This window comes from Dendropsophus ebraccatus, unplaced genomic scaffold, assembly GCF_027789765.1.
Source record: "Dendropsophus ebraccatus isolate aDenEbr1 unplaced genomic scaffold, aDenEbr1.pat pat_scaffold_1927_ctg1, whole genome shotgun sequence".
Lineage (NCBI taxonomy): Eukaryota > Metazoa > Chordata > Amphibia > Anura > Hylidae > Dendropsophus > Dendropsophus ebraccatus.
Window position 1 is genome coordinate 1 of NW_027209362.1, and position 25,485 is coordinate 25,485.

General features: G+C 56.3%; 1 protein-coding gene across 1 annotated transcript; it reads right to left on the minus strand.

The window, feature by feature from the left end:
• Window positions 1–6,287: 6,287 nt before the first annotated feature.
• On the minus strand, window positions 6,288–22,711 carry LOC138775702 (protein scribble homolog; the record flags this gene model as incomplete). The annotated part of the gene is made up of 12 exons (XM_069956009.1): window positions 6,288–7,549; window positions 9,284–9,335; window positions 9,946–10,020; window positions 12,741–12,778; window positions 12,857–12,996; window positions 13,439–13,540; window positions 14,667–14,852; window positions 15,816–15,893; window positions 16,244–16,415; window positions 17,641–17,785; window positions 17,866–17,913; window positions 22,615–22,711. Coding segments are annotated over 12 exons (1,318 nt in total), but the record flags the coding sequence as incomplete, so codon positions are not given.
• Between the last annotated feature and the right edge of the window lie 2,774 nt (window positions 22,712–25,485).

Here is a 25,485-nt window from a genome sequence, read left to right on the forward strand (position 1 = left end):
TGGAAACCTTTATATATGTTACAGGGAGGAAGAAGGGAAAGGGAGGCATGATGGAAACCTTTATATATGTTATGGAGGACGGCTCATATATGCTAACATACTTCCCATGTTCTCACTATACTCGCATATGTGTGTGGCAGTATTATATACAGAGAGTACAGTGTGTGCAGTATTATATACAGAGGGGGGCAGTGTGTGCATTATTATATTACAGAGGGTACAGTGTGTGCAGTATTATATACAGAGGGGGGCAGTATATACAGAGGGGGCAGTATATATACAGAGGGCGCGTGTGTGGCAGTATTTATATACAGAGGGGCAGTATTATATACAGAGGGTACAGTGGTTGTGGCAGTATTATTATAAGAGGGGGCAGTATATACAGAGGAGGAATGTGTGGCAGTATTATATACAGAGGGGGCAGTATTATATACAGAGGGTGCAGTGTGTGGCAGTATTATAACGAGGGCGCAGTGTGTGGCAGTATTATATACAGAGGGGGCAGTGTGGCAGTATATATACAGAGGGGCATTGTGTGGCAGTATTATATACAGAGGGGGCAGTGTGTGGCAGTGTTATATACAGAGGGGGCAGTATTATATACAGAGGGGCAGTGTTATATACAGAGGGGGCAGTGTGTGGCAGTGTTATATACAGAGGGGGCAGTATTATATACAGAGGGGCAGTGTTATATACAGAGGGGGCAGTGTGTGGCAGTATTATATACAGAGGGTGCAGTATTATACACAGAGGGTACAGTGTGTGGCAGCATTATACAGAGGGTGCAGTATTATATACAGAGGGTACAGTGTGTGCCAGTATTATATACAGAGGGGGCAGTGTGTGCCAGTATTATATACAGAGGGGGCAGTGTGTGGCAGTATTATATACAGAGGGGGCAGTGTGTGGCAGTATTATATACAGAGGGGGCAGTGTGTGGCAGTATTATATACAGAGGGGCATTGTGTGGCAGTATTATATACAGAGGGGGCAGTGTGTGGCAGTGTTATATACAGAGGGGGCAGTATTATATACAGAGGGGCAGTGTTATATACAGAGGGGCAGTGTGTGGCAGTGTTATATACAGAGGGGGCAGTATTATATACAGAGGGGCAGTGTTTATACAGAGGGGGCATGTGTGGCAGTATTATATACAGAGGGTGCAGTATATATACAGAGGGTACCGTGTTGGCCAGTATTTATATACAGAGGGGGCAGTGTGTGGCAGTATTATATACAGAGGGGGCCAGGTGTGGCAGTTATTATATACAGAGGGGGCAGTGTGTGGCAGCATTATACACAGAGGGGGCAGTAATATACAGAGGGGGCAGTTGTGTGGCACGTATATACAGAGGGGCATTGTGTGGGCAGTATTTAATACAGAGGGGCAGAGTGTGGCAGTTTTATATACAGAGGGGGCAGTGTGAGGCAGTGTTATATACAGAGGGAGCAGTGTGTGGCAGTATTATTACAGCAGGGGCATTGTGTGGCAGTATATATACAGAGGGGCATTGTGTGGCAGTATTATTTACAGAGGGCGCAGTGTGTGGCAGTATTATATACAGAGGGGGCAGAGTGTGGCAGTATTATATACAGAGGGCGCAGTGTGTGGTAGTATATACAGAGGGGCATTGTGTGGCAGTATTTTAAACAGAGGGGCAGTGTGTGGCAGTATTATATACAGAGGGGCAGTGTTATATACAGAGGGGCAGTGTGAGGCAGTGTTATATACAGAGGGAGCAGTGTTGTGGCAGTATTATATACAGAGGGGCATTGTGTGGCAGTATTATATACAGAGGGGCATTGTGTTGGCAGTATTATATACAGAGGGCGCAGTGTGTGGCAGTATTATATACAGAGGGCAGTGTTATATACAGAGGGCGCTGTGTGGTGGCAGTATTATATACAGAGGGGGCAGCATTATATACAGAGGGGCAGTGTGTGGCAGCATTATATACAGAGGGGGCAGTGTGTGGCAGTATTAATTACAGAGGGGGCAGTGTGTGGCAGTATTATATACAGAGGGGGCAGTGTGTGGTAGTATATAGAGGGGCAGTGTGTGCAGCATTATAATACAGAGGGCGCAGTGGGTGGCAACAGAATTAGATACAGAGGGCGCAGTGTGTGGCAGTATTATATACAGAGGGGGCAGTATTATATACAGAGGTGGCAGTGTTTGTGGCATGGTCAGGTTATATACAGAGGGGGCAGTATTATATACAGAGGGGCAGTATTTATATACAGAGGGGGCATTATTATATACAGAGGGCAGTGTGTTGGCAGTATTATATACAGAGGGTGCAGTATTATATACAGAGGGGGCAGTGTGTGGCAGTGTATATACAGAGGTGGGCAGTTTTATATACAGAGGGGGCAGTATTATATACAGAGGGGGGCAGTATTATATACAGAGGGGCAGTGTGTGGCAGTCTTATATACAGAGGGGGCAGTATTATATACAGAGGGGGCATGTTGTGGGCAGCATTATATCAGAGGGGGCAGTGTGTGGCTGCATTATACTAAGAGGGCGCAGTGTGTGGCAGCATTATTATATACAGAGGGCGCAGTGTGGGCGCATTTATTATACAGAGGGGGCATATGCAGTGTGTGGCAGCATTAGATACAGGGGGCCAGTGTGTGGCAGCATTTTATTACAGAGGGGGCAGTGTTGTGGCAGCATTATATACATAGGGGGCAGTGTGTGGCAGCATTATATTTACAGAGGGGGCAGTGTTGTGGCAGCATTATATACAGAGGGGGCAGTGTGTGGCAGCCATTATATACAGAGGGCGCAGTGTGGGCAGCATTATATACAGAGGGCGCAGTGTGTGGCAGTATTTATATACAGAGGGCGCAGTGTGTGTGGGGCAGTATTATATACAGAGGGCGCAGTTGTGGCAGTGTTATATACAGGGGGTGCAGTATTATATACAAAGGGGGCATGTTGTGGGCAGTATTATATACAGAGGGGGCATATTTTATACAGAGGGGCGCAGTGTGTGGCAGTTATTATATACAGAGGGGCGCAGTGTGTGGCAGTGTTATATACAGAGGGTGCAGTATTATATACAAAGGGGCAGTGGTGGGCAGTATTTTATACAGAGGGGCCAGTGTGTGGCAGTATTATATACAGAGGGGGCAGTGTGTGGCAGTATTATATACAGAGGGGGCAGTATTTTATACAGAGGGCAGTGTGTGGCAGTATTATATACAGAGGGGGCAGTGTGTGGCATACTGTATCTGTTTCCCCATGTGAGGGGGTGATAACCATGCCCACACTTCTACTGCCAACAGTACACAGTGAATATAATGCCCACACTCTGCACCCCCTGTATCACCAAATGATATCTTTGTCTCCTGTCAATACTCACCTGTCCCAGCTCCCACATTACTGCCAGATCTGGCCCGTTCTGAACAGTTAAAAAACAATGTGCGCAGTGCTCATCACTTGCCAACATCAACACGGGGGCTGCTTCCTTTCCACTTGAGCAAAAGCATCCCCCCCCCCCCCCCCCACCCCCATCATTGCTTACCTTCCTTTAGCTCTAGAAGTGACTGCAGGATAAGACATGATAGTAGCAGCAGAATGGTGAGTGCAGCTCTGGAGGATGAGACATGATGTAATAGAACAGTGAGTGCAGCTTTGGAAGATGAGACATGTGTAACAGCAGAATAGTGATGTAGCTCTGGAGGTTGAGACATGATGTAAAACAGCAGAATAGTCACTGCAGCTCTGGAGGATGAGACATGAATGTAAACAGCAGAATATTGAGTGCAGCTTGAAGGAAGAGACAGGATGTAACAGCAGAATAGTGAGTGCAGCTCTGGAGGATGAGACAGGATGTACCAGCAGAATAGTGAGTGCAGCTCTGGAGGATGAGAACATGGTGTAACAGCAGAATAGTGAGTGCAGCTCTGGGAGGATGGAATGAGTGTAACAGCAGAATAGTGAGTGCAGCTCTGGAGGGACAGGAGTGACTTCAGACCACTGGTGTAATGTAAAGTAAACTTTATTGTTTGTGAGCCACAAATAAAGTTCTTTGGTTGTACAAATCTACACTAGTTACAGCCTTCAGAGTCTCTCTGACGTTTAGTGCCCAAGAGCGGAGAAAGCTCCAGAATCCCTCGCCCCGATCCCAGAGGCTCAGTAATAAGAATCGTAGAAAATCCCTCGAGGAGAAGCAATGCCAGTCACAGGCCTGGTCCACGGCCGCATAAGGCACCACACGGGGGCGGCCGCCTCTCCTCCCTGGCAGTGGGGGGGTGGAGGGATATGCTCTCATCTCTGGCGCCAATATTTAGACAACCCCTCTACCCCATACCTGCTGGTCACATGACACGCTCTCCAGTCTCTATGTATCTATGACAGAGGACGTGCTGCCATTTGTTGGGTGTCATACATGAGCCTACAAATCATTAACCCTTTGTGTCCCAAGGGCAGTGAACTCTCAAAACTCAATGTGGGTGACCACATCTCACTGATCGTCAGGCGGACCTGATCACATCCATTATTATCATGGCGCCCCTCCTATATTGTTTGGGGGGGGGGGGGGGGGCACCGGCAGACAATACAAGAACCTCTAAAACCACAGGGTAAAGAGGCAATATCACTTCCCCATCACAAAACAAAAAAAAAAAACATCCTTAAAATTGTGAATAAAAGTGAGAGGTGGGTGTGGGACGGGCAGGCGGACACACAGCGGGATCCCCATCATACACACTGGTTGGAGCGGCGGCCGATTCAGGGGACCCGCACTTTATTTCTATTCATTGATTGTGCTCTAATAAATTATCACCATGAAATTTACTGCCCTCTGTAATACCTGGTGTCATGCGTCTCCATGGTAACAGACTACAAACAGTGTAGTCCTGTGTAACCACCCTAAGATAGGAGGAAGTTACCCAGAAGTGCAGGGGTCAGACTTACAGTGTTATCTGTAGTCTGTAACCTTAGAAACACATAGCTCTACTTACAAGCTGTAGACACCAAAACCTGAATGTTAATCAGGACTAATAGTGACTATCTTTAGAAACAAAACAAAGAAATGCCAAATGTGGACCGCACCCTAAAACCTAGGGATCTCCCGAGGAGGACAAATTAACAAAAACACACTCTGGGTTCTTATTAGAGATGAGGAACCTGGAGCAGCTGGAGTCCATCCGAAGCGATCGTTCGGGCATTTGATTAGCGGTGGCTGCTGAACTTGGATAAAGCCCTAAGGCTATGTGGAAAATCATGTATTGGGGCATGCTCTGCGAGTCGGGGATGGGCAGTATATATTGGGCATGCTCTGCAGAGTCTGGGGGGGTCAGTATGTATTGGACATGCTCTGCAGAGTCTTGGGGGGCCAGTATATATTGGGCATGCTCTGCAGAGTTGGGGGGGGGGGGTCAGTATGTATTGGGCATGCCCTGCAGAGTCTGGGGGGGCAGTATATATTGGGCATGCTCTTCAGAGTCTGGGGGGGGCAGTATGTATTGGGCATGCCCTGCAGAGTCTGGGGGGGGCAGTATGTATTGGGCATGCTCTGCAGAGTCTTGGGGTGGCAGGATATATTGGGAATGCTCTGCAGAGTCTGAGGGGGCAGTATGTATAGGGCATGCTCTGCAGAGTCTGGGATGGGCAGTATATATTGGGCATGCTCTGCAGAGTCTTGGGGGGGCAGTATATATTTGGCATGCTCTGCAGAGTCTGGGGGGCAGTATGTATTGGGCATGCTCTGCAGAGTCTTGGGGGGCAGTATGTATTGGGCATGCTCTTGCAGAGTCTTGGGGGGGCAGTATATATTGGGCATGGTCTGCAGAGTCTGGGGGGGGCAGTATGTATTGGGCATGCTTCTGCAGAGTCTGGGGGGGTCAGTATGTATTGGGAATGCTCTGCAGAGTCTTGGGGGGGGGGCAGTATATATTGGGCAAGCTCTGCAGTCTGGGGGGGGGCAGTATGTATTGGGCATGCTCTGCAGAGTCTGGGGGGGCAGTATGTATTGGGCATGCTCTGCAGAGTCCTGGGATGGCAGTATATATTGGGCATGCTCTGCAGAGTCTTGGGGGGGCAGTATATATTGGGCATTGCTCTGCAGAGTCTGGGGGGGGCAGTATGTATTGGGCATGCTCTGCAGAGTCTTGGGGGGGCAGTATATATTGGGAATGCTCTGCAGAGTCTGGGGGGGGCAGTATGTATTGGGCATGCTCTGCAGAGTCTTGGGGGCAGTATGTATTGGGCATGCTCTGCAGAGTCTTGGGGGGGCAGTATATATTGGGCATGGTCTCAGAGTCTGGGGGGGCAGTATGTATTGGGAATGCTCTGCAGAGTCTTGGGGGGGGGGCAGTATATATTGGGCAAGCTCTGCAGTCTGGGGGGGCAGTATGTATTGGGCATGCTCTGCAGAGTCTGGGGGGGCAGTATGTATTGGGCATGCTCTGCAGAGTCTTGGGGGGGCAGTATATATTGGGCATGCTCTGCAGAGTCTTGGGGGGGCAGTATATATTGGGCATGCTCAGCAGAGTCGGGGGGGGGCAGTATGTATTGGGCATTCTCTGCAGAGTCTGGGGCATACACTATCCTTGGTTCATGTTCTGGGGGAGGACAATGAATAGAATGGGGGGTGATCTCGCCCGCTCCCGGCCTCCGCACTCTCACACACTATAAATAATGTCAGGCAGCCATAAATATACACACACACTCACTCACACACACTCCTCTCTACTATCCCACACACAAATAAAAAACTCGCCGCCATCTTGGAACAGGGAAGTTCTTCAAAAAGACTTTTAAAAAAAACAAAGAAAAAACTAAATGAGATTGGAAGACTGGAAAGTGAGAGGCTGTAAAATCAGGTAATGTAGTGTCAGCAAAAAAACGGCTAAAAACAATAAAACAGGGCGCCGAGCGGCCTCTGCTCCGTCCTATCCAGACTGGTGCTGGCCCCTCCCCCGGCCGCCATCTAATCGCTGTAAGGGGCAGGTTATATACAACATGTTGGACGACCCCCCCCCATATTTTTCTGGGTTGACTGATTGAGAACCCAATGAGAACAGTCAGTAAGAAGGCGGAGAGCGCCCCCCGGAGCTGCTGGTTTCAGATATTAGACGGCCGGTGACTACCAGATACCCCGGCCGTCCGTGGCGCGACATTGTGAAAGTGCCACCAAAGAAGAAGCGAGAAAACACTGCACCCAAGTCCCTTCACCAGGAAGCGGGGAGGGGCGGCAGGAACCCCAAAACCTTCAGCGGGGGTCCCACAGAATGAAGCACTCCGCGCCTTGGCTCAGCACAGATTGGCGCAGGGGTGGAGTCTTGTGGCCCTGCCCCCGCAGTCTGTGTATAGAGTGTTCACAGTGCTGGCTGAGTGGGAGAAGCACGGCTTAGGTGGGCACGGCGGTCTCCAGGCTCCGCCGGGTGTGCCGCAGCTTCCGCTTGTTGCTGTAGTTGGCCATTTCCTCCAGTGCTGATGTGTTGGGGGCCGGGATGGGGTCAGGAGCTTTGTGTTCTGCCGCTAATTCTTCCAAGGTCTCCTCCTGCTCCTCCGCTTCCTCTACGCTACACGGCGCTGCCAACGAGAAACAGAAAGGAGGGGGTGAGTGCAGGGGCAGATCCAACCTCCAGGGGGCAGTATTACCCCAAAGGGTGAAAACCCTCCTTATATTTGTTACATACAGGGACACTCTCCCCCCCCCCCCCCCCCCCCCCCCCCCCCCCCCCCCCCCCCCCCCCCCCCCCCCCCCCCCCCCCCCCCCCCCCCCCCCCCCCCCCCCCCCCCCCCCCCCTTCGTATCTGCCCCGAGGTCACATGCAGCCGGTGGCGCAGATGTTATGTTCACACCATGCAGAAGATTGCACACCGGAAACCCTACCCAGAATACTGTGCTGCCAGGAGGAGGAACAGAGGAACAGCCTCAGTCTGTCAGGTAGAACAAGAAATAGATGTAGAGAAAGAAGAATGAGACCCCTGACCAATATGGAGAAGGGAGGTATGAGGCCCAGGAGGTGTCCCCTATATATATATATATATATATACTCCTGCCAGGAGGGAGGTATGAGGCCCAGGAGGTGTCCCCTATATATACTCCTGCCAGGAGGGAGGTATGAGGCCCAGGGTGTCCCCTATATATACTCCTGGCAGGAGGGAGGTATGAGGCCCAGGAGGTGTCCCCTATATATACTCCTGGCAGGAGGGAGGTATGAGGCCCAGGAGGTGTCCCCTATATATACTCCTGGCAGGAGGGAGGTATGAGGTCCAGGAGGCGTCCCCTATATATACTCCTGGCAGGAGGGAGGTATGAGGCCCAGGAGGTGTCCTCTATATATACTCCTGGCAGGAGGGAGGTATGAGGCCCAGGAGGTGTCCCCTATATATACTCCTGGCAGGAGGGAGGTATGAGGTCCAGGAGGCGTCCCCTATATATACTCCTGGCAGGAGGGAGGTATGAGGTCCAGGAGGCGTCCCCTATATATACTCCTGGCAGGAGGGAGGTATGAGGCCCAGGTGGTGTCCCCTATATATACTCCTGGCAGGAGGGAGGTATGAGGCCCAGGAGGTGTCCTCTATATATACTCCTGCCAGGAGGGAGGTATGAGGCCATATATAATCCTGCCAGGAGGGAGGTATGAGGCCCAGGAGGTGTCCTTTATATATACTCCTGCCAGGAGGGAGGTATGAGGCCCAGGAGGTGTCCCCTATATATACTCCTGGCAGGAGGGAGGTATGAGGTCCAGGAGGCGTCCCCTATATATACTCCTGGCAGGAGGGAGGTATGAGGCCCAGGTGGTGTCCCCTATATATACTCCTGGCAGGAGGGAGGTATGAGGCCCAGGAGGTGTCCTCTATATATACTCCTGCCAGGAGGGAGGTATGAGGCCATATATAATCCTGCCAGGAGGGAGGTATGAGGCCCAGGAGGTGTCCCCTATATATACTCCTGCCAGGAGGGAGGTATGAGGCCCAGGAGGTGTCCCCTATATATACTCCTGCCAGGAGGGAGGTATGAGGCCCAGGAGGTGTCCCCTATATATACTCCTGGCAGGAGGGAGGTATGAGGTCCAGGAGGCGTCCCCTATATATACTCCTGGCAGGAGGGTGGTATGAGGCCATATATAATCCTGCCAGGAGGGAGGTATGAGGCCCAGGGTGTCCCCTATATATACTCCTGCCAGGAGGGAGGTATGAGGCCATATATAATCCTGCCAGGAGGGAGGTATGAGGCCATATATGATCCGGCCAGGAGGGAGGTATGAGGCCATATATAATCCTGCCAGGAGGGAGGTATGAGGCCCGGGTCCCTTACCTGATGTTCGGCCATCTTCTGGATACTTTAAGCCGGATGTTGCATCTGGGGACTGGAAAGAGAAAAGCGGGTGAGTGTGGGGCGAGCGCAGATGGGCGAGGACATGCAGCCCTACTATAATTACTCCTCAGGCAGTGGCACAAGAGGTCACATGGGTACCAGCAATGATATCAGATACAGGAGCTGCACCCAGTAATTTCACACCCAGAGCTGCGCTCACACTTCTGCTGATAGGTATAGGAGGGAGAGTTTTGAGCAACCACACAGCACCAGAGAGCATGTCCCGTACAGACCCTGAACCAGCAAGAGGAGAGGTCCTGAGAGCTAAGAGGAAGCCAGCAGCATTGTGAGTGCAGCTCTGGAGATGACTGCAAGACATGATGTAACAGCAGAATAGTAAGTGCAGCTCTGGAGGATAGGATCAACATGTTACAATGACTATTAGGATTGTTAATGACATCATCTCCAGTTCATGTGATGTCATCAAGAGGTAATTATAAAGATAATACTATAGAGAACTCCCCCAACACTAAACCAGACACCACAACTCCCCCCATTATCCATCACCACAGACCCCCCGGGAGAGACGCAGGGCCGCTGCAGAGCTGCATTCACACACAGACTGGTTCTGATCCAATCATGTGGAGCATGCGACACGGTACCTGGATGTCATACACGGGTTTGGAAGACGGGATAGCAGCAAACTCTCTGTAGTCAAACTTCTTGTCTGAGAGAGACTGGAAGGCAGAGCAAGCAGTAAGAGAAGGCGACAAGAACGGGGAAGAAGAGTCAGAGGAAACATAACAGCACAGAGATGAGCAAGGAGGGGGAGGAGGAGAGGCAGAGATGAGCAAGGAGGAGGAGGAGGAGAGGCAGACATGAGCGAGGAGGAGGAGGAGGAGAGGCAGAGATGAGCAAGGAGGAGGAGAGGCAGAGATGAGCAAGGAGGAGGAGAGGCAGACATGAGCAAGGAGGAGGAGGAGGAGGAGAGGCAGACATGAGCAAGGAGGAGAAGAAGAGGCAGACATGAGCAAGGAGGAGAAGAAGAGGCAGACATGAGCAAGGAGGAGAAGAAGAGGCAGACATGAGCGAGGAGGAGGAGGAGGAGAAGAGGCAGACATGAGCAAGGAGGAGGAGGAGGAGGAGAGGCAGACATGAGCAAGGAGGAGGAGGAGGAGGAGAGGCAGACATGAGCAAGGAGGAGGAGGAGAGGCAGAGATGAGCAAGGAGGAGGAGGAGAGGCAGAGATGAGCAAGGAGGAGGAGGAGAGGCAGAGATGAGCAAGGAGGAGGAGGAGAGGCAGAGATGAGCAAGGAGGAGGAGGAGAGGCACGATGAGCAAGGAGGAGGAGGAGAGGCAGAGATGAGCAAGGAGGAGGAGGAGAGGCAGAGATGAGCAAGGAGGAGGAGGAGAGGCAGAGATGAGCAAGGAGGAGGAGGAGAGGCAGAGATGAGCAAGGAGGAGGAGGAGAGGCAGACATGAGCAAGGAGGAGGAGGAGAGGCAGAGATGAGCAAGGAGGAGGAGGAGAGGCAGAGATGAGCAAGGAGGAGGAGGAGAGGCAGAGATGAGCAAGGAGGAGGAGGAGAGGCAGAGATGAGCAAGGAGGAGGAGGAGAGGCAGAGATGAGCAAGGAGGAGGAGGAGAGGCAGAGATGAGCAAGGAGGAGGAGGAGAGGCAGAGATGAGCAAGGAGGAGGAGGAGGAGAGGCAGCCATGAGCAAGGAGGAGGAGGAGGAGAGGCAGCCATGAGCAAGGAGGAGGAGGAGAGGCAGACATGAGCGAGGAGGAGGAGGAGAGGCAGCCATGAGCAAGGAGGAGGAGGAGGAGGAGGAGGAGAGGCAGACATGAGCAAGGAGGAGGAGGAGGAGGAGGAGAGGCAGACATGAGCAAGGAGGAGGAGGAGAGGCAGACATGAGCAAGGAGGAGGAGGAGAAGAGGCAGACATGAGCGAGGAGGAGGAGAAGAGGCAGACATGAGCGAGGAGGAGGAGGAGAAGAGGCAGACATGAGCGAGGAGGAGGAGGAGAAGAGGCAGACATGAGCGAGGAAGAGGAGGAGAAGAGGCAGACATGAGCGAGGAGGAGGAGGAGAAGAGGCAGACATGAGCGAGGAGGAGGAGGAGAAGAGGCAGACATGAGCGAGGAGGAGGAGGAGAAGAGGCAGACATAAGCGAGGAGGAGGAGAGGCAGACATGAGCGAGGAGGAGGAGAGGCAGACATGAGCGAGGAGGAGGAAAGGCAGAGATGCGGTGGAGGGGACAGATCAGAGGAGGAGAGGCAGACATGAGCGAGGCGGCAGCGGAGGGGACAGATCAGCGAGGCGGCGGCGGAGGGGACAGATCAGCGAGGCGGCGGCGGAGGGGACAGATCAGCGAGGCGGCGGCGGAGGGGACAGAGATTGGCGAGGTGGGGAAGGGGCATATGCGCGGCCAAATTCACATCCCTCCTTAGCCTCATCTGCAGCTCTCAGTTCTGGGAGTCGGGGGGGAAAGGAAGGGGTTGGTGCATCTACCACAAACTCCACAACATGGCAGTCACAGTGCGGTCCACAGCACAGGAGAGACCACCCATCATACACAGGAAGGTGATGGCGGTCACACATGCAGTTACTGGGTGGCACAGTAGGGGGCAGTGATGGCGGTCACATGTGCAGTTACTGGGTGGCACAGTAGGGGGCAGTGATGGCGGTCACATGTGCAGTTACTGGGTGGCACAGTAGGGGGCAGTAATGGCGGTCACATGTGCAGTTACTGGGTGGCACAGTAGGGGGCAGTAATGGCGGTCACATGTGCAGTTACTGGGTGGCACAGTAGGGGGCAGTAATGGCGGTCACATGTGCAGTTACTGGGTGGCACAGTAGGGGGCAGTGATGGCGGTCACATGTGCAGTTACTGGGTGGCACAGTAGGGGGCAGTGATGGTGGTCACATGTGCAGTTACTGGGTGGCACAGTAGGAGGCAGTGATGGCGGTCACATGTGCAGTTACTGGGTGGCACAGTAGGAGGCAGTGATGGCGGTCACACGTGCAGTTACTGGGGGGCAGTGATTGCGGTGACATGTGCAGTTACTGGGTGGCACAGTAGGGGGCAGTGATGGCGGTGACATGTGCAGTTACTGGGTGGTACAGTAGGGGGCAGTGATGGCGGTGACATGTGCAGTTACTGGGTGGCACAGTAGGGGGCAGTGATGGCGGTGACATGTGCAGTTACTGGGTGGTACAGTAGGGGGCAGTGATGGTGGTCACACGTGCAGTTACTGGGGGGCAGTGATTGCGGTCACACGTGCAGTTACTGGGTGGTACAGTAGGGGGCAGTGATGGTGGTCACACGTGCAGTTACTGGGGGGCAGTGATTGCGGTGACATGTGCAGTTACTGGGTGGCACAGTAGGGGGCAGTAATGGCGGTGACATGTGCAGTTACTGGGTGGTACAGTAGGGGGCGCTCATGCTCATTACTCACCAATCTTCCAGGAGAGGTCAGGAGTCGGGGGCTGTAATCTGAGGGCAGACGTGTAGATGTCAGCTTTGCTCATGCGGTCCGCACCCCCCTTACCCCTTTATATGTCGGACCCTTACCTTCCAGCGGCGTTGGGGATGGGGTGGGGGCCGGGGAGGGGGACTCTGCCAGCTGTTCCAGGGGGCTTCGCTTCTTTCCTTCCTTGGAGCGAGCAATGACCACCTGAGCCTTCAGGGCGTCCTGCTCCAGAGACTTCATCCTGCAACACGGATACACGTGAGACCCCGCCCCTCCCGCAAAATGCATGCAAGACCCCGCCCCTCTGGGAGGGGCTCGGGCACATGTATGATGTCACACTGGTGTACACATGATGATGTCATCACTCCTGCACATGGCGGTGAGCGGCATGCAATGTGTCATGCACCATATAATCCTCTAGGAGACGTCACTGTCCCTTAAAGGGCCGGTCCATTCAGTAATGTCCACCCCCAAATCAGTATATGGCGGGGTGTAACCACCTTATAGACTGTCCCTTTAAGAGCCAAGTGTGACTACAGAACTACAACTCCCAGCATCTTGGGGGGAGGGGCGGGTGCAGAGGTTGTAGTACAGGCTGGAGATGAGAGATATGTGACTGCTTCACACCACACGAGACAGACGCGCCCCGCTGCATGCCAGCGTGCTGGCCGGTGACATCACACCTGCTGCCGTCCTCAGGGGGGCGCTGCTGCCGCTGCTGCCGGGACAGGTACAGCTTCTTAGCCAAAGACTGTTCATACTGTCTAATACTGTCCTCGAGAGTGCTGCCCACCGGCACAAGAGAAAGAGAGAGACAGACAGGTGAGGAGAGACTGCCGATCTCTAATACACAGCGAGAGAGAGAGACGGATGAGGAGAGAGAGAGATGAGGACAGAGAAAGAGGTCAGGACAGACTGCAAAAGTCTAATACACAGCGAGAGAGACACACACACAGACCAGGTGAAGAGAGACTGCAGAGGTTAAAGGCCGGTGTAATAAGGTAACGATCAGCTGAGGAGAGAGAGACGGATGAGGAGAGAGAGACAGAGAGAGACGGATGAGGAGAGAGAGACAGAGAGAGAGAGAGACGGATGAGGAGAGAGAGACAGAGAGAGACGGATGAGGAGAGAGAGACAGAGAGAGACGGATGAGGAGAGAGAGAGAGAGACGGATGAGGAGAGAGAGACAGAGAGAGACGGATGAGGAGAGAGAGAGAGAGAGAGAGAGAGAGAGACGGATGAGGGGAGAGAGACGGATGAGGAGAGAGAGAGAGACGGATGAGGACAGAGAGAGACGGATGAGGACAGAGAGAGACGGATGAGGAGAGAGAGAGAGAGAGACGGATGAGGAGAGAGAGAGAGAGAGAGAGAGAGAGAGAGAGAGAGAGAGACGGGTAAGGAGAGAGAGAGAGACGGGTGAGGAGAGAGAGAGAGAGAGACGGGTGAGGAGAGAGAGAGAGAAAGAGACGGATGAGGAGAGAGAGAGAAAGACTGATGAGGAGAGAGAGAGAGACTGATGAGGAGAGAGAGAGAGACTGATGAGGAGAGAGAGAGAGACTGATGAGGAGAGAGAGAGAGAGACGGATGAGGAGAGAAAGAGACTGGTGAGGAGAGAAAGAGACGGGTGAGGAGAGAAAGAGACGGGTGAGGAGAGAAAGAGACGGGTGAGGAGAGAAAGAGACGGGTGAGGAGAGAAAGAGACGGGTGAGGAGAGAAAGAGTCGGGTAGACTGGTGAGGACAGAGACAGGCGACATCTAATATATAGCAGGGGGGGAAGGGGGGAGGAGAGAGAGCAGCCTGTGTGCACAGCGGGCAGGACCACCCTCCCCCGGCGCTCTCATCATTCAGTGATATACAGGAGGCTCCGATGATGGCCTGATGTTGGCTCCGCCCCCACACAGCGCTCTCACCTGGCAGCCCTCCACATGGCTCTCTTTTCGGCCTGTATGGCCCGGCGCTCAGCTGGCGACAGCTGCATCTCCTGCTCGGTCAGCTCCGGGCTCTGCACCCTCAGCCTCTCCTGCAGACGTCTCTCAGCTTTGGCGGTGCGCACTGGAGCGGCCCCATCCGGACCCCCGGGGTACACCGGACTCAGACTGCGGGGACAGGAGGGAGGAGACTGTGAGGGCTGGGCCGACAAGTAGGGGGGAGACTGTGAGGGCTGGGCCGACAAGAGGGAGGAGACTGTGAGGGCTGGGCCGACAAGAGGGAGGAGACTGTGAGGGCTGGGCCGACAAGAGGGAGGAGACTGTGAGGGCTGGGCCGACAAGAGGGAGGAGACTGTGAGGGCTGGGCCGACAAGAGGGAGGAGACTGTGAGGGCTGGGCCGACAAGAGGGAGGAGACTGTGAGGGCTGGGCCGACAAGAGGGAGGAGACTGTGAGGGCTGGGCCGACAAGAGGGAGGAGACTGTGAGGGCTGGGCCGACAAGAGGGAGGAGACTGTGAGGGCTGGGCCGACAAGAGGGAGGAGACTGTGAGGGCTGGGCCGACAAGAGGGAGGAGACTGTGAGGGCTGGGCCGACAAGAGGGAGGAGACTGTGAGGGCTGGGCCGACAAGAGGGAGGAGACTGTGAGGGCTGGGCCGACAAGAGGGAGGAGACTGTGAGGGCTGGGCCGACAAGAGGGAGGAGACTGTGAGGGCTGGGCCGACAAGAGGGAGGAGACTGTGAGGGCTGGGCCGACAAGAGGGAGGAGACTGTGAGGGCTGGGCCGACAAGAGGGAGGAGACTGTGAGGGCTGGGCCGACAAGAGGGAGGAGACTGTGAGGGCTGGGCCGACAAGAGGGAGGAGACTGTGAGGGCTGGGCCGACAAGAGGGAGGAGACTGTGAGGGCTGGGCCGACAAGAGGGAGGAGACTGTGAGGGCTGGGCCGACAAGAGGGAGGAGACTGTGAGGGCTGGGCCGACAAGAGGGAGGAGACTGTGAGGGCTGGGCCGACAAGAGGGAAGAGACTGAGGACGAGAGCAACCTGTATCCATCAGTGTCCAGAGGGCCGCAGGAGTCTGGGGTATAACCTATTATGGCTTCCCCCGCTACCCGGGCAGGAAAGGGGTCTCACCCTGACATGGAACTTGGCCGCTGCTCCAACCGGAACGCGTCCTCCAAGGAATTTCTCTGAGACTCTGATGGTGAAAACCTGCAGAACATTGAAAGCATGTCAGCAACACCCCCAAACCAGATACCACCCCCCCAAACAAGACACCAACCCCAAACCAGACAGCCCCCCCCCCAAGAAAGACACCAGCCCCCTAGACAGACACCAGCCTCCCCCCCCCCCCAAAGCAGACACCAGGCCCCCCCAAAGCAGACACCAGGCCCCCCCCCAAAGCAGACACCAGGCCCCCCCCCAAAGCAGACACCAGGCCCCCCCCAAAGCAGACACCAGGCCCCCCCCCAAAGCAGACACCAGGCCCTAACCTCCCCCCCCCCCCCCCCCCCCCCCAAAAAAACAAACAAAAAAAAAAAACAACAGGATAACTCTCTCACCCAGTCAGGGAGGACAGGCTCCCCCCATCCACACGCTCCACCTTGTACTCCACTCCTTCTATGAAGACGCTGGTGGGGGTGCTGGGTCCGGCCCCCCGAGGACTGACATCCCCCGGGGACCCCTCCCCCTCCTCCCGCAGGAGCTGCTCCCGCTTCATCTGGATCTTTCGGGCTGAGAATAAAGAATAAATCAGGAGAAGAGAAGATTATGTCACAGGCAAGGGGAGGCGGATGTGATGTCATGGGGGGGTGGGAGTGGATGTGACGTCACAGCAGGGGGAGGCGGGGTGGATGTGACGTCACAGCAGGGGGAGGCGGGGTGGATGTGACGTCACAGCAGGGGGAGGCGGGGTGGATGTGATGTCACAGCAGGGGGAGGCGGGGTGGATGTGACGTCACAGCAGGGGGAGGCGGGGTGGATGTGATGTCACAGCAGGGGGAGGCGGGGGTCGATGTGATAACACAGCAGGGGGAGGCGGGGTGGATGTGACGTCACAGCAGGGGGAGGCGGGGGTCAATGTGATGTCATGGGGTGGATGTGACGTCAAAGCAGGGGGAGGCGGGGTGGATGTGACGTCACAGCAGGGGGAGGCGGGGTGGATGTGACGTCACAGCAGGGGGAGGCGGGGGTTGATGTGATAACACAGCAAGGGGAGGCGGGGTGGATGTGACGTCACAGCAGGGGGAGGCGGGGTGGATGTGATGTCACAGCAGGGGGAGGCGGGGTGGATGTGACGTCACAGCAGGGGGAGGCGGGGGTCGATGTGATAACACAGCAGGGGGAGGCGGGGGTCGATGTGATAACTGGATGTGACGTCAAAGCAGGGGGAGGCGGGGTGGATGTGACGTCACAGCAGGGGGAGGCGGGGGTCGATGTGATAACACAGCAGGGGGAGGCGGGGTGGATGTGACAACACAGCAGGGGGAGGCGGGGTGGATGTGACGTCACAGCAGGGGGAGGCGGGGGTCGATGTGATAACACAGCAGGGGGAGGCGGGGGTCGATGTGATAACACAGCAGGGGGAGGCGGGGGTCGATGTGATAACACAGCAGGGGGAGGCGGGGTGGATGTGACGTCACAGCAGGGGGAGGCGGGGGGGATGTGACGTCACAGCAGGGGGAGGCGGGGTGGATGTGATGTCACAGCAGGGGGAGGCGGGGGTCGATGTGATAACACAGCAGGGGGAGGCGGGGTGGATGTGACAACACAGCAGGGGGAGGGCGGGGTGGATGTGACGTCACAGCAGGGGGAGGCGGGGGTCAATGTGATGTCATGGGGGGGATGTGACGTCACAACAGGGGGGAGGCGGGGGTGGATGTGAGGGGGGGGGGGGGGGGGGGGGGTTAGCAGTATGGTAATAGCACAGCTCATATTGGGGGGTAAGTGGAGATCCCACCTTCCTCCTCCTTCATCTTGCGCAGGTCATCCTCCCCCACCAGGGAGACGCGTTTCGGGGGGCGGTCGCTCTGCTGCTGCTTCACATCCATCTCAAAGTATTTTTGCCTCTCCCTGAAGGAGCGCTGCTCCGGGATCTCCAAACCCTTGAAACAAAGATGGAGTCACAGGCCGTCCAGGAGACCCGCCCCCTCATACCATGTGGCCCCTGTGGGCAGACACTCACCTCCGGCGTCACACAAGGGCAGTCGAGGGTCCTGGGACTTGAAGGGTCCTGGAGGAAATAAGAAACAGGTTATAAGCTTTAATTTCCCCCACCCCATGAATATAGGGGATGTATATACACACACACACACACACTCTCCTGGCTCAGCCAATTACAAGCTGTGCTGCTGCCCCGCCTCCCACCTCATAACCCCGCCCCCATGATTATAGGGGACACCTCAGATAGCCCCTCCTAGATGTGACCGAAATAACACACATACACCCCTCCTAGATGTGACTGATATATATATATATATATATATATATATATATATATACTCCTCCTCCTAGATGTGACTGTGACCGAGCATCAGTATGGGGAAGAAAGGTGATTTGAGGCCTTTGAACGTGGCATGGTTGTTGGTGCCAGAAGGGCTGGTCTGAGTATTTCAGAAACTGCTGATCTACTGGGATTTTCACGCACAACCATCTCTCGGGTTTACAGAGAATGGTCCGAAAAAGAAAAACCATCCAGTGAGCGGCCGTTCTGTGGGCGGAAATGCCTTGTTGATGCCAGAGGTCAGAGGAGAATGGGCAGACTGGTTCCAGCTGATAGAAAGGCAACAGTGACTCAAATAGCCAACCATTACAACCAAGGTAGGCAGAAGAGCATCTCTGAACGCACAGTACACAGTATGGGCTACAGCAGCAGAAGACCACCCCGGGGGCCACTCCGCTCAGCTAAGAACAGGAAACTGAGGCTACAATTTGCACAATCTCATCGAAATTGGACAGTAGAAGATTGGAAAAACGTTGCCTGGTCTGATGAGTCTCGATTTCTGCTGCGACATTCGGATGGTAGGGTCAGAATTTGGCGTCAACAACATGAAAGCATGGATCCATCCTGCCTTGTATCAACGGTTCAGGCTGGTGGTGTCATGGTGTGGGGAATATTTTCTTGGCACTCTTTGGGCCCCTTGGTACCAATTGAGCATGGTTGCAACGCCACAGCCTACCTGAGTATTGTTGCTGACCATGTCCATCCCTTTATGACCACAATGGACCCAACATCTGATGGCTACTTTCATGCTCCTAATGAGGTGTCTGACCTCCCTACAAGGCCCGGGCATGCTCCTGATGAGGTGTATGACCTCCCTACAAGCCCCGGGCATGCTCCTGATGAGGTGTCTGTATGACCTCCCTACAAGGCCCGGGCATGCTCCTGATGAGGTGTCTGTATGACCTCCCTACAAGGCCCGGGCATGCTCCTGATGAGGTGTATGACCTCCCTACAAGGCCCAGGCATGCTCCTGATGAGGTGTCTGTGTTACCTCCCTACAAGGCCCGGGCATGCTCCTGAGGAGATGTCTGTATGACCTTCCTACAAGGCCCGGGCATGCTCCTGATGAGGTGGCTGACCTCCCTACAAGGGCCGGGCATGCTCCTAATGAGGTGGCTGACCTCCCTACAAGGCCCGGGCATGCTCCTGATGAGGTGTCTGTATGACCTCCCTACAAGGCCCGGGCATGCTCCTGATGAGGTGTCTGTATGACCTCCCTACAAGGCCCGGGCATGCTCCTGATGAGGTGGCTGACCTCCCTACAAGGCCCGGGCATGCTCCTGATGAGGTGTATGACCTCCCTACAAGGCCTGGGCATGCTCCTGATGAGGTGTCTGTATGACCTCCCTACAAGGCCCGGGCATGCTCCTGATGAGGTGGCTGTATGACCTCCCTACAAGGCCCGGGCATGCTCCTGATGAGGTGTATGACCTCCCTACAAGGCCTGGGCATGCTCCTGATGAGGTGTCTGTATGACCTCCCTACAAGGCCCGGGCATGCTCCTGATGAGGTGGCTGACCTCCCTACAAGGCCCGGGCATGCTCCTGATGAGATGTATGACCTCCCTACAAGGCCCGGGCATGCTCCTGATGAGGTGTATGACCTCCCTACAAGGCCTGGGTATGCTCCTGATGAGGTGTCTGTATGACCTCACTACAAGGCCCGGGCATGCTCCTGATGAGGTGGCTGTATGACCTCCCTACAAGGCCCGGGCATGCTCCTGATGAGGTGGCTGTATGACCTCCCTACAAGGCCCGGGCATGCTCCTGATGAGGTGTATAACCTCCCTACAAGGCCCGGGCATGCTCCTGATGAGGTGTCTGTATGACCTCCCTACAAGGCCCGGGCATGCTCCTGATGAGGTGTCTGTATGACCTCCCTACAAGGCCCGGGCATGCTCCTGATGAGGTGTCTGTATGACCTCCCTACAAGGCCCGGGCATGCTCCTGATGAGGCGGCTGTATGACCTTTCTACAAGGCCCGGGCATGCTCCTGATGAGGTGTATGACCTCCCTACAAGGCCCAGGCATGCTCCTGATGAGGTGTCTGTGTTACCTCCCTACAAGGCCCGGGCATGCTCCTGAGGAGATGTCTGTATGACCTTCCTACAAGGCCCGGGCATGCTCCTGATGAGGTGGCTGACCTCCCTACAAGGCCCGGGCATGCTCCTAATGAGGTGGCTGACCTCCCTACAAGGCCCGGGCATGCTCCTGATGAGGTGTCTGTATGACCTCCCTACAAGGCCCGGGCATGCTCCTGATGAGGTGTCTGTATGACCTCCCTACAAGGCCCGGGCATGCTCCTGATGAGGTGGCTGACCTCCCTACAAGGCCTGGGCATGCTCCTGATGAGGTGTCTGTATGACCTCCCTACAAGGCCCGGGCATTCTCCTGATGAGGTGTCTGTATGACCTCCCTACAAGGCCCGGGCATGCTCCTGATGAGGTGGCTGACCTCCCTACAAGGCCCGGGCATGCTCCTGATGAGATGCCTGTATGACCTCCCTACAAGGCCCGGGCATGCTCCTGATGAGGTGGCTGACCTCCCTACAAGGCCCGGGCATGCTCCTGATGAGGTGTCTGTATGACCTCACTACAAGGCCCGGGCATGCTCCTGATGAGGTGGCTGTATGACCTCCCTACAAGGCCCGGGCATGCTCCTGATGAGGTGGCTGTATGACCTCCCTACAAGGCCCGGGCATGCTCCTGATGAGGTGTCTGTATGACCTCCCTACAAGGCCCAGGCATGCTCCTGATGAGGTGTCTGTGTTACCTCCCTACAAGGCCCGGGCATGCTCCTGATGAGGTGTCTGTATGACCTCCCTACAAGGCCTGGGCATGCTCCTGATGAGGTGGCTGACCTCCCTACAAGGCCCGGGCATGCTCCTGATGAGGTGTATAACCTCCCTACAAGGCCCGGGCATGCTCCTGATGAGGTGTCTGTATGACCTCCCTACAAGGCCCGGGCATGCTCCTGATGAGGTGTCTGTATGACCTCCCTACAAGGCCCGGGCATGCTCCTGATGAGGTGTCTGTATGACCTCCCTACAAGGCCCGGGCATGCTCCTGATGAGGTGTATAACCTCCCTACAAGGCCTGGGCATGCTCCTGATGAGGTGGCCGATGGTCTCCTGAGGGATCTCCTCCCAGACCTGGACTAAAACAGCCGCCAACTTCAGATAAGTCTGTGGTGTAACGTGATGTTGGTGGATGGAGGAGACATGATGTCCCCGATGTGCTCAATGGGATTCAGGTCTGGGGAACGGGCAGCCAGTCCATAGCGACACTGCCTCCATCTTGTAGGAACTGCTGACACACTCCAGCCACATGAGGTCTAGCATTGTCCTGCATTAGGAGGAACCCCAACCACACCAGCATATGGTCTCACAAGGGCTCTGAGGGTCTCGCTACCTAATGGCGGTCAGGCTACCTCTGGCAGCACATGGAGGGCTGTGCCGCCCCCAAAGAAATGCCCCCCAATTCTGACCCCCTGCCAGACCGCTCATGCTGGAGGACATTGTGCAGGGCTCTGGCAGTGCTACTGCTGCTGGGTTGGTGCCTCCTCCGGCCACCTCCACGTCTCCTGGTGTACTGGCCTGTCTCCTGGTAGCCTCCAGCCTCTGGACACTACGGCCTCCTCCATGTCTCCTGGTGTACTGGCCTGTCTCCTGGTAGCCTCCAGCCTCTGGACACTACGGCCTCCTCCATGTCTCCTGGTAGCCTCCAGCCTCTGGACACTACACTGACAGACACAGCAAACCTTCTTGCCACAGCTGGCATTGATGTGACATCCTGGATGAGCTGAACTACCTGAGCCACCTGTGTGGGTCGTAGAGTCCGTCTCACGAGTGTGAAAGCACCAACATTCTAAAGTGACCAAATCATCAGCTAGAAAGCCGAGGGAGTGAGAAGAGGTGTGTGGCCCCCACCTGCAGAGCCCTCAGTTATTGACTGACTGCAGGTGACAGTGAGTGCCAGTCAGTGCTGCAGGGGACAGTGAGTGCCAGTCAGTGCTGCAGGGGACAGTGAGTGCCAGTCAGTGCTGCAGGGGACAGTGAGTGCCAGTCAGTGCTGCAGGGGACAGTGAGTGCCAGTCAGTGCTGCAGGGGACAGTGAGTGCCAGTCAGTGCTGCAGGGGACAGTGAGTGTCAGTCAGTGCTGCAGGGGACAGTGAGGGACAGTCAGTGCTGCAGGGGACAGTGAGGGACAGTCAGTGCCGCAGGGGACAGTGAGGGACAGTCAGTGCCGCAGGGGACAGTCAAACTGTATGAGGCTGTGTTCACACGTACAGGATCTGCAGCAGATTTGATGCGGTGTTGTTATTTAGATAAAATCTGCTGCGGATCCTGTACGTGTGAATGCACCCTAACAGCGGAGGTGATGGCGGCAGTGCGGCCGTCTCCATGGAGATTTCGTGTGTGGGGGGCACATACCTGCTGCTCGGGGGAGGGGTGCACAGAGGGGAGGGCAGCAAATGTCTTGTACACCTGCCGGGTGTGGAGGCCATCACTGGGCGAGGAGGGGGGTGGTCTGTGGGGCGACACAGTAACAAAGCGTCAGCAATCACAGACATCCAAAGCGTCAGCTCTCTGGTCATGTGACCGCATCATGTGACCTCACTCACCGGACGGCTGTCACCTTGGCTCAGAAAGTTAACGGAGGCCTGAAACAAAACAGGGAACGATTACTGACCTGTACAGAGAAGACTACAACTCCCATCATCTCCAATCCCACAGGCATGTACTACAACTGCCATCACCCCCACCCGCAGACATGTATGTACTACAACTGCCATCACCCCCACCCGCAGACATGTATGTACTACAACTCCCATCACTCCTCACCTGCAGGCATGTATGTACTACAACTCCCATCACTCCTCACCTGCAGGCATGTATGTACTACAACTCCCATCACTCCTCACCTGCAGGCATGTATGTACTACAACCCCCATCATCCCCACCCACATGTACTACAACTCCTATCATGCACACCACAGACACGTATGGACTACAACTCCCGTGATCCCTTTAAGGGCTTGTTCACAAAAACCTCTCCTGAGGTGGCAGCAGAGAGCCCTGTGTCAGACTGTAGAGAATACACCACTTCCTGCAGGACACGCAGCAGCTGATAAGTACTGGAAGACTGGAGATTTTTACACAGAAGTAAATTACAAATCTATATAACTTTCTGACACCACTTTGATTTTCAAAGAAAAATTTTGTTGAACAACTCCATTAAACACATAGACATGTATTACAACTCCCATCATCCCTCACCCCACAGACATGTATTACAACTCCCATCATCCCTCACCCCACAGACATGTATTACAACTCCCATCATCCTTCACCCTACAGACATGTATGACCACTGAGCATACATGTGCAGCAGCAGCGCCACCCCACCACGACTCCATGTACAGCCATGTTTCATAGGACCACCATACATCCACAACCCAGAGGTCACCAGCCTCTCAGCACTGTACACCCCCTCTCCTCAGGTCTCCTGCCCCCCTACACCCCCCCTCACAGGTCTCCTGTCCCCCTACGCCCCCCCTTAGGTCTCCTGCCCCTCTATGCCCCCCCCAGGTCTCCTGCCCCTCTACGCCCCCCCCCTCAGGTCTCCTGCCCCCCTACCCCCCCTCAGGTCTCCTGCCCCCCAACGCCCCCCCCTCAGGTCTCCTGCCCCCCAACGCCCCCCCCCCTCAGGTCTCCTGCCCCCCTACGCCCCCCCCCTTCAGGTCTCCTGCCCCCCTACACCCCCCCCCTTCAGGTCTCCTGCCCCCCTACGCCCCCCCCCCTTCAGGTCTCCTGCCCCTCTACGCCCCCCCCCCCTCCCTCAGGTCTCCTGCCCCCCTACCTCCCCTCAGGTCTCCTGCCCCTCTACACCCCCCCTCAGGTCTCCTGCCCCTCTACTCCCCCCTCTCCCTCAGGTCTCCTGCCCCCCTACCCCCCCCCTCATGTCTCCTGCCCCCCAACGCCCCCCCCCCCTCAGGTCTCCTGCCCCCCTACGCCCCCCCCTCAGGTCTCCTGCCCCTCTACGCTCCCCCCTCAGGTCTCCTGCCCCTTTATGCCCCCCCCAGGTCTCCTGCCCCCCTACGCCCCCCCCTATGGTCTCCTGCCCCCCTACGCCCCCCCCCCCTCAGGTCTCCTGCCCCTCTCTGCCCCCCTACCCCCCCCTCAGGTCTCCTGTCTCCCTACGCCCCCCCCTCAGTTCTCCTGCCCCTCTACCCCCCCCTCAAGTCTCCTGCCCCTCTATGCTACCCCCTCAGGTCTCCTGCCCCTCTATGCCCCCCCTCAGGTCTCCTGCCCCTCTATGCCCCCCCCCTCAGGTCTCCTGCCCCCCTACACCCCCCCTCAGGTCTCCTGCCCCCCTACGCCCCCCCCTTCAGGTCTCCTGCCCCTCTACACCCCCCCCCCTCCCTCAGGTCTCCTGCCCCCCTACCCCCCCTCAGGTCTCCTGCCCCTCTACGCCCCCCTCCCTCAGGTCTCCTGCCCCCCTACCCCCCCTCAGGTCTCCTGCCCCCCTACCCCCCCCTCAGGTCTCCTGCCCCCCTACGCCCCCCTTCAGGTCTCCTGCCCCTCTACGCCCCCCCCCCTCCCTCAGGTCTCCTGCCCCCCTACCCCCCCCCTCATGTCTCCTGCCCCCCAACGCCCCCCCCCTCAGGTCTCCTGCCCCCCTACGCCCCCCCCTTCAGGTCTCCTGCCCCTCTACGCCCCCCCCCTCAGGTCTCCTGCCCCTCGACGCCCCCCCCCCCTCAGGTCTCCTGCCCCTTTACGCCCCCCGCAGGTCTCCTGCCCCCCTACGCCCCCCCCCCCCCTCAGGTCTCCTGCCCCTCTACGCCCCCCCCCCTCAGGTCTCCTGCCCCTCTAACGCCCCCCCCCAGGTCCTCCTGCCCCTCTCTGCCCCCCTACCCCCCCCTCAGGTCTCCTGCCCCTCTATGCCCCCCCCTCAGGTCTCCTGCCCCTCTACGCCCCCCCTCAGGTCTCCTGCCCCTTTACGCCCCCCCAGGTCTCCTGCCCCCCTACGCCCCCCCCCTATGGTCTCCTGCCCCCTACGCCCCCCCCCTCAGGTCTCCTGCCCCTCTCTGCCCCCCTACCCCCCCCTCAGGTCTCCTGCCTCCCTACGCCCCCTCCTCAGTTCTCCTGCCCCTCTACCCCCCCCTCAGGTCTCCTGCCTCCCTACGCCCCCCCTCAGTTCTCCTGCCCCTCTACCCCCCCCCTCAGGTCTCCTGCCCCTCTATGCCCCCCCTCAGGTCTCCTGCCCCTCTATGCCCCCCCCCCTCAGGTCTCCTGCCCCCC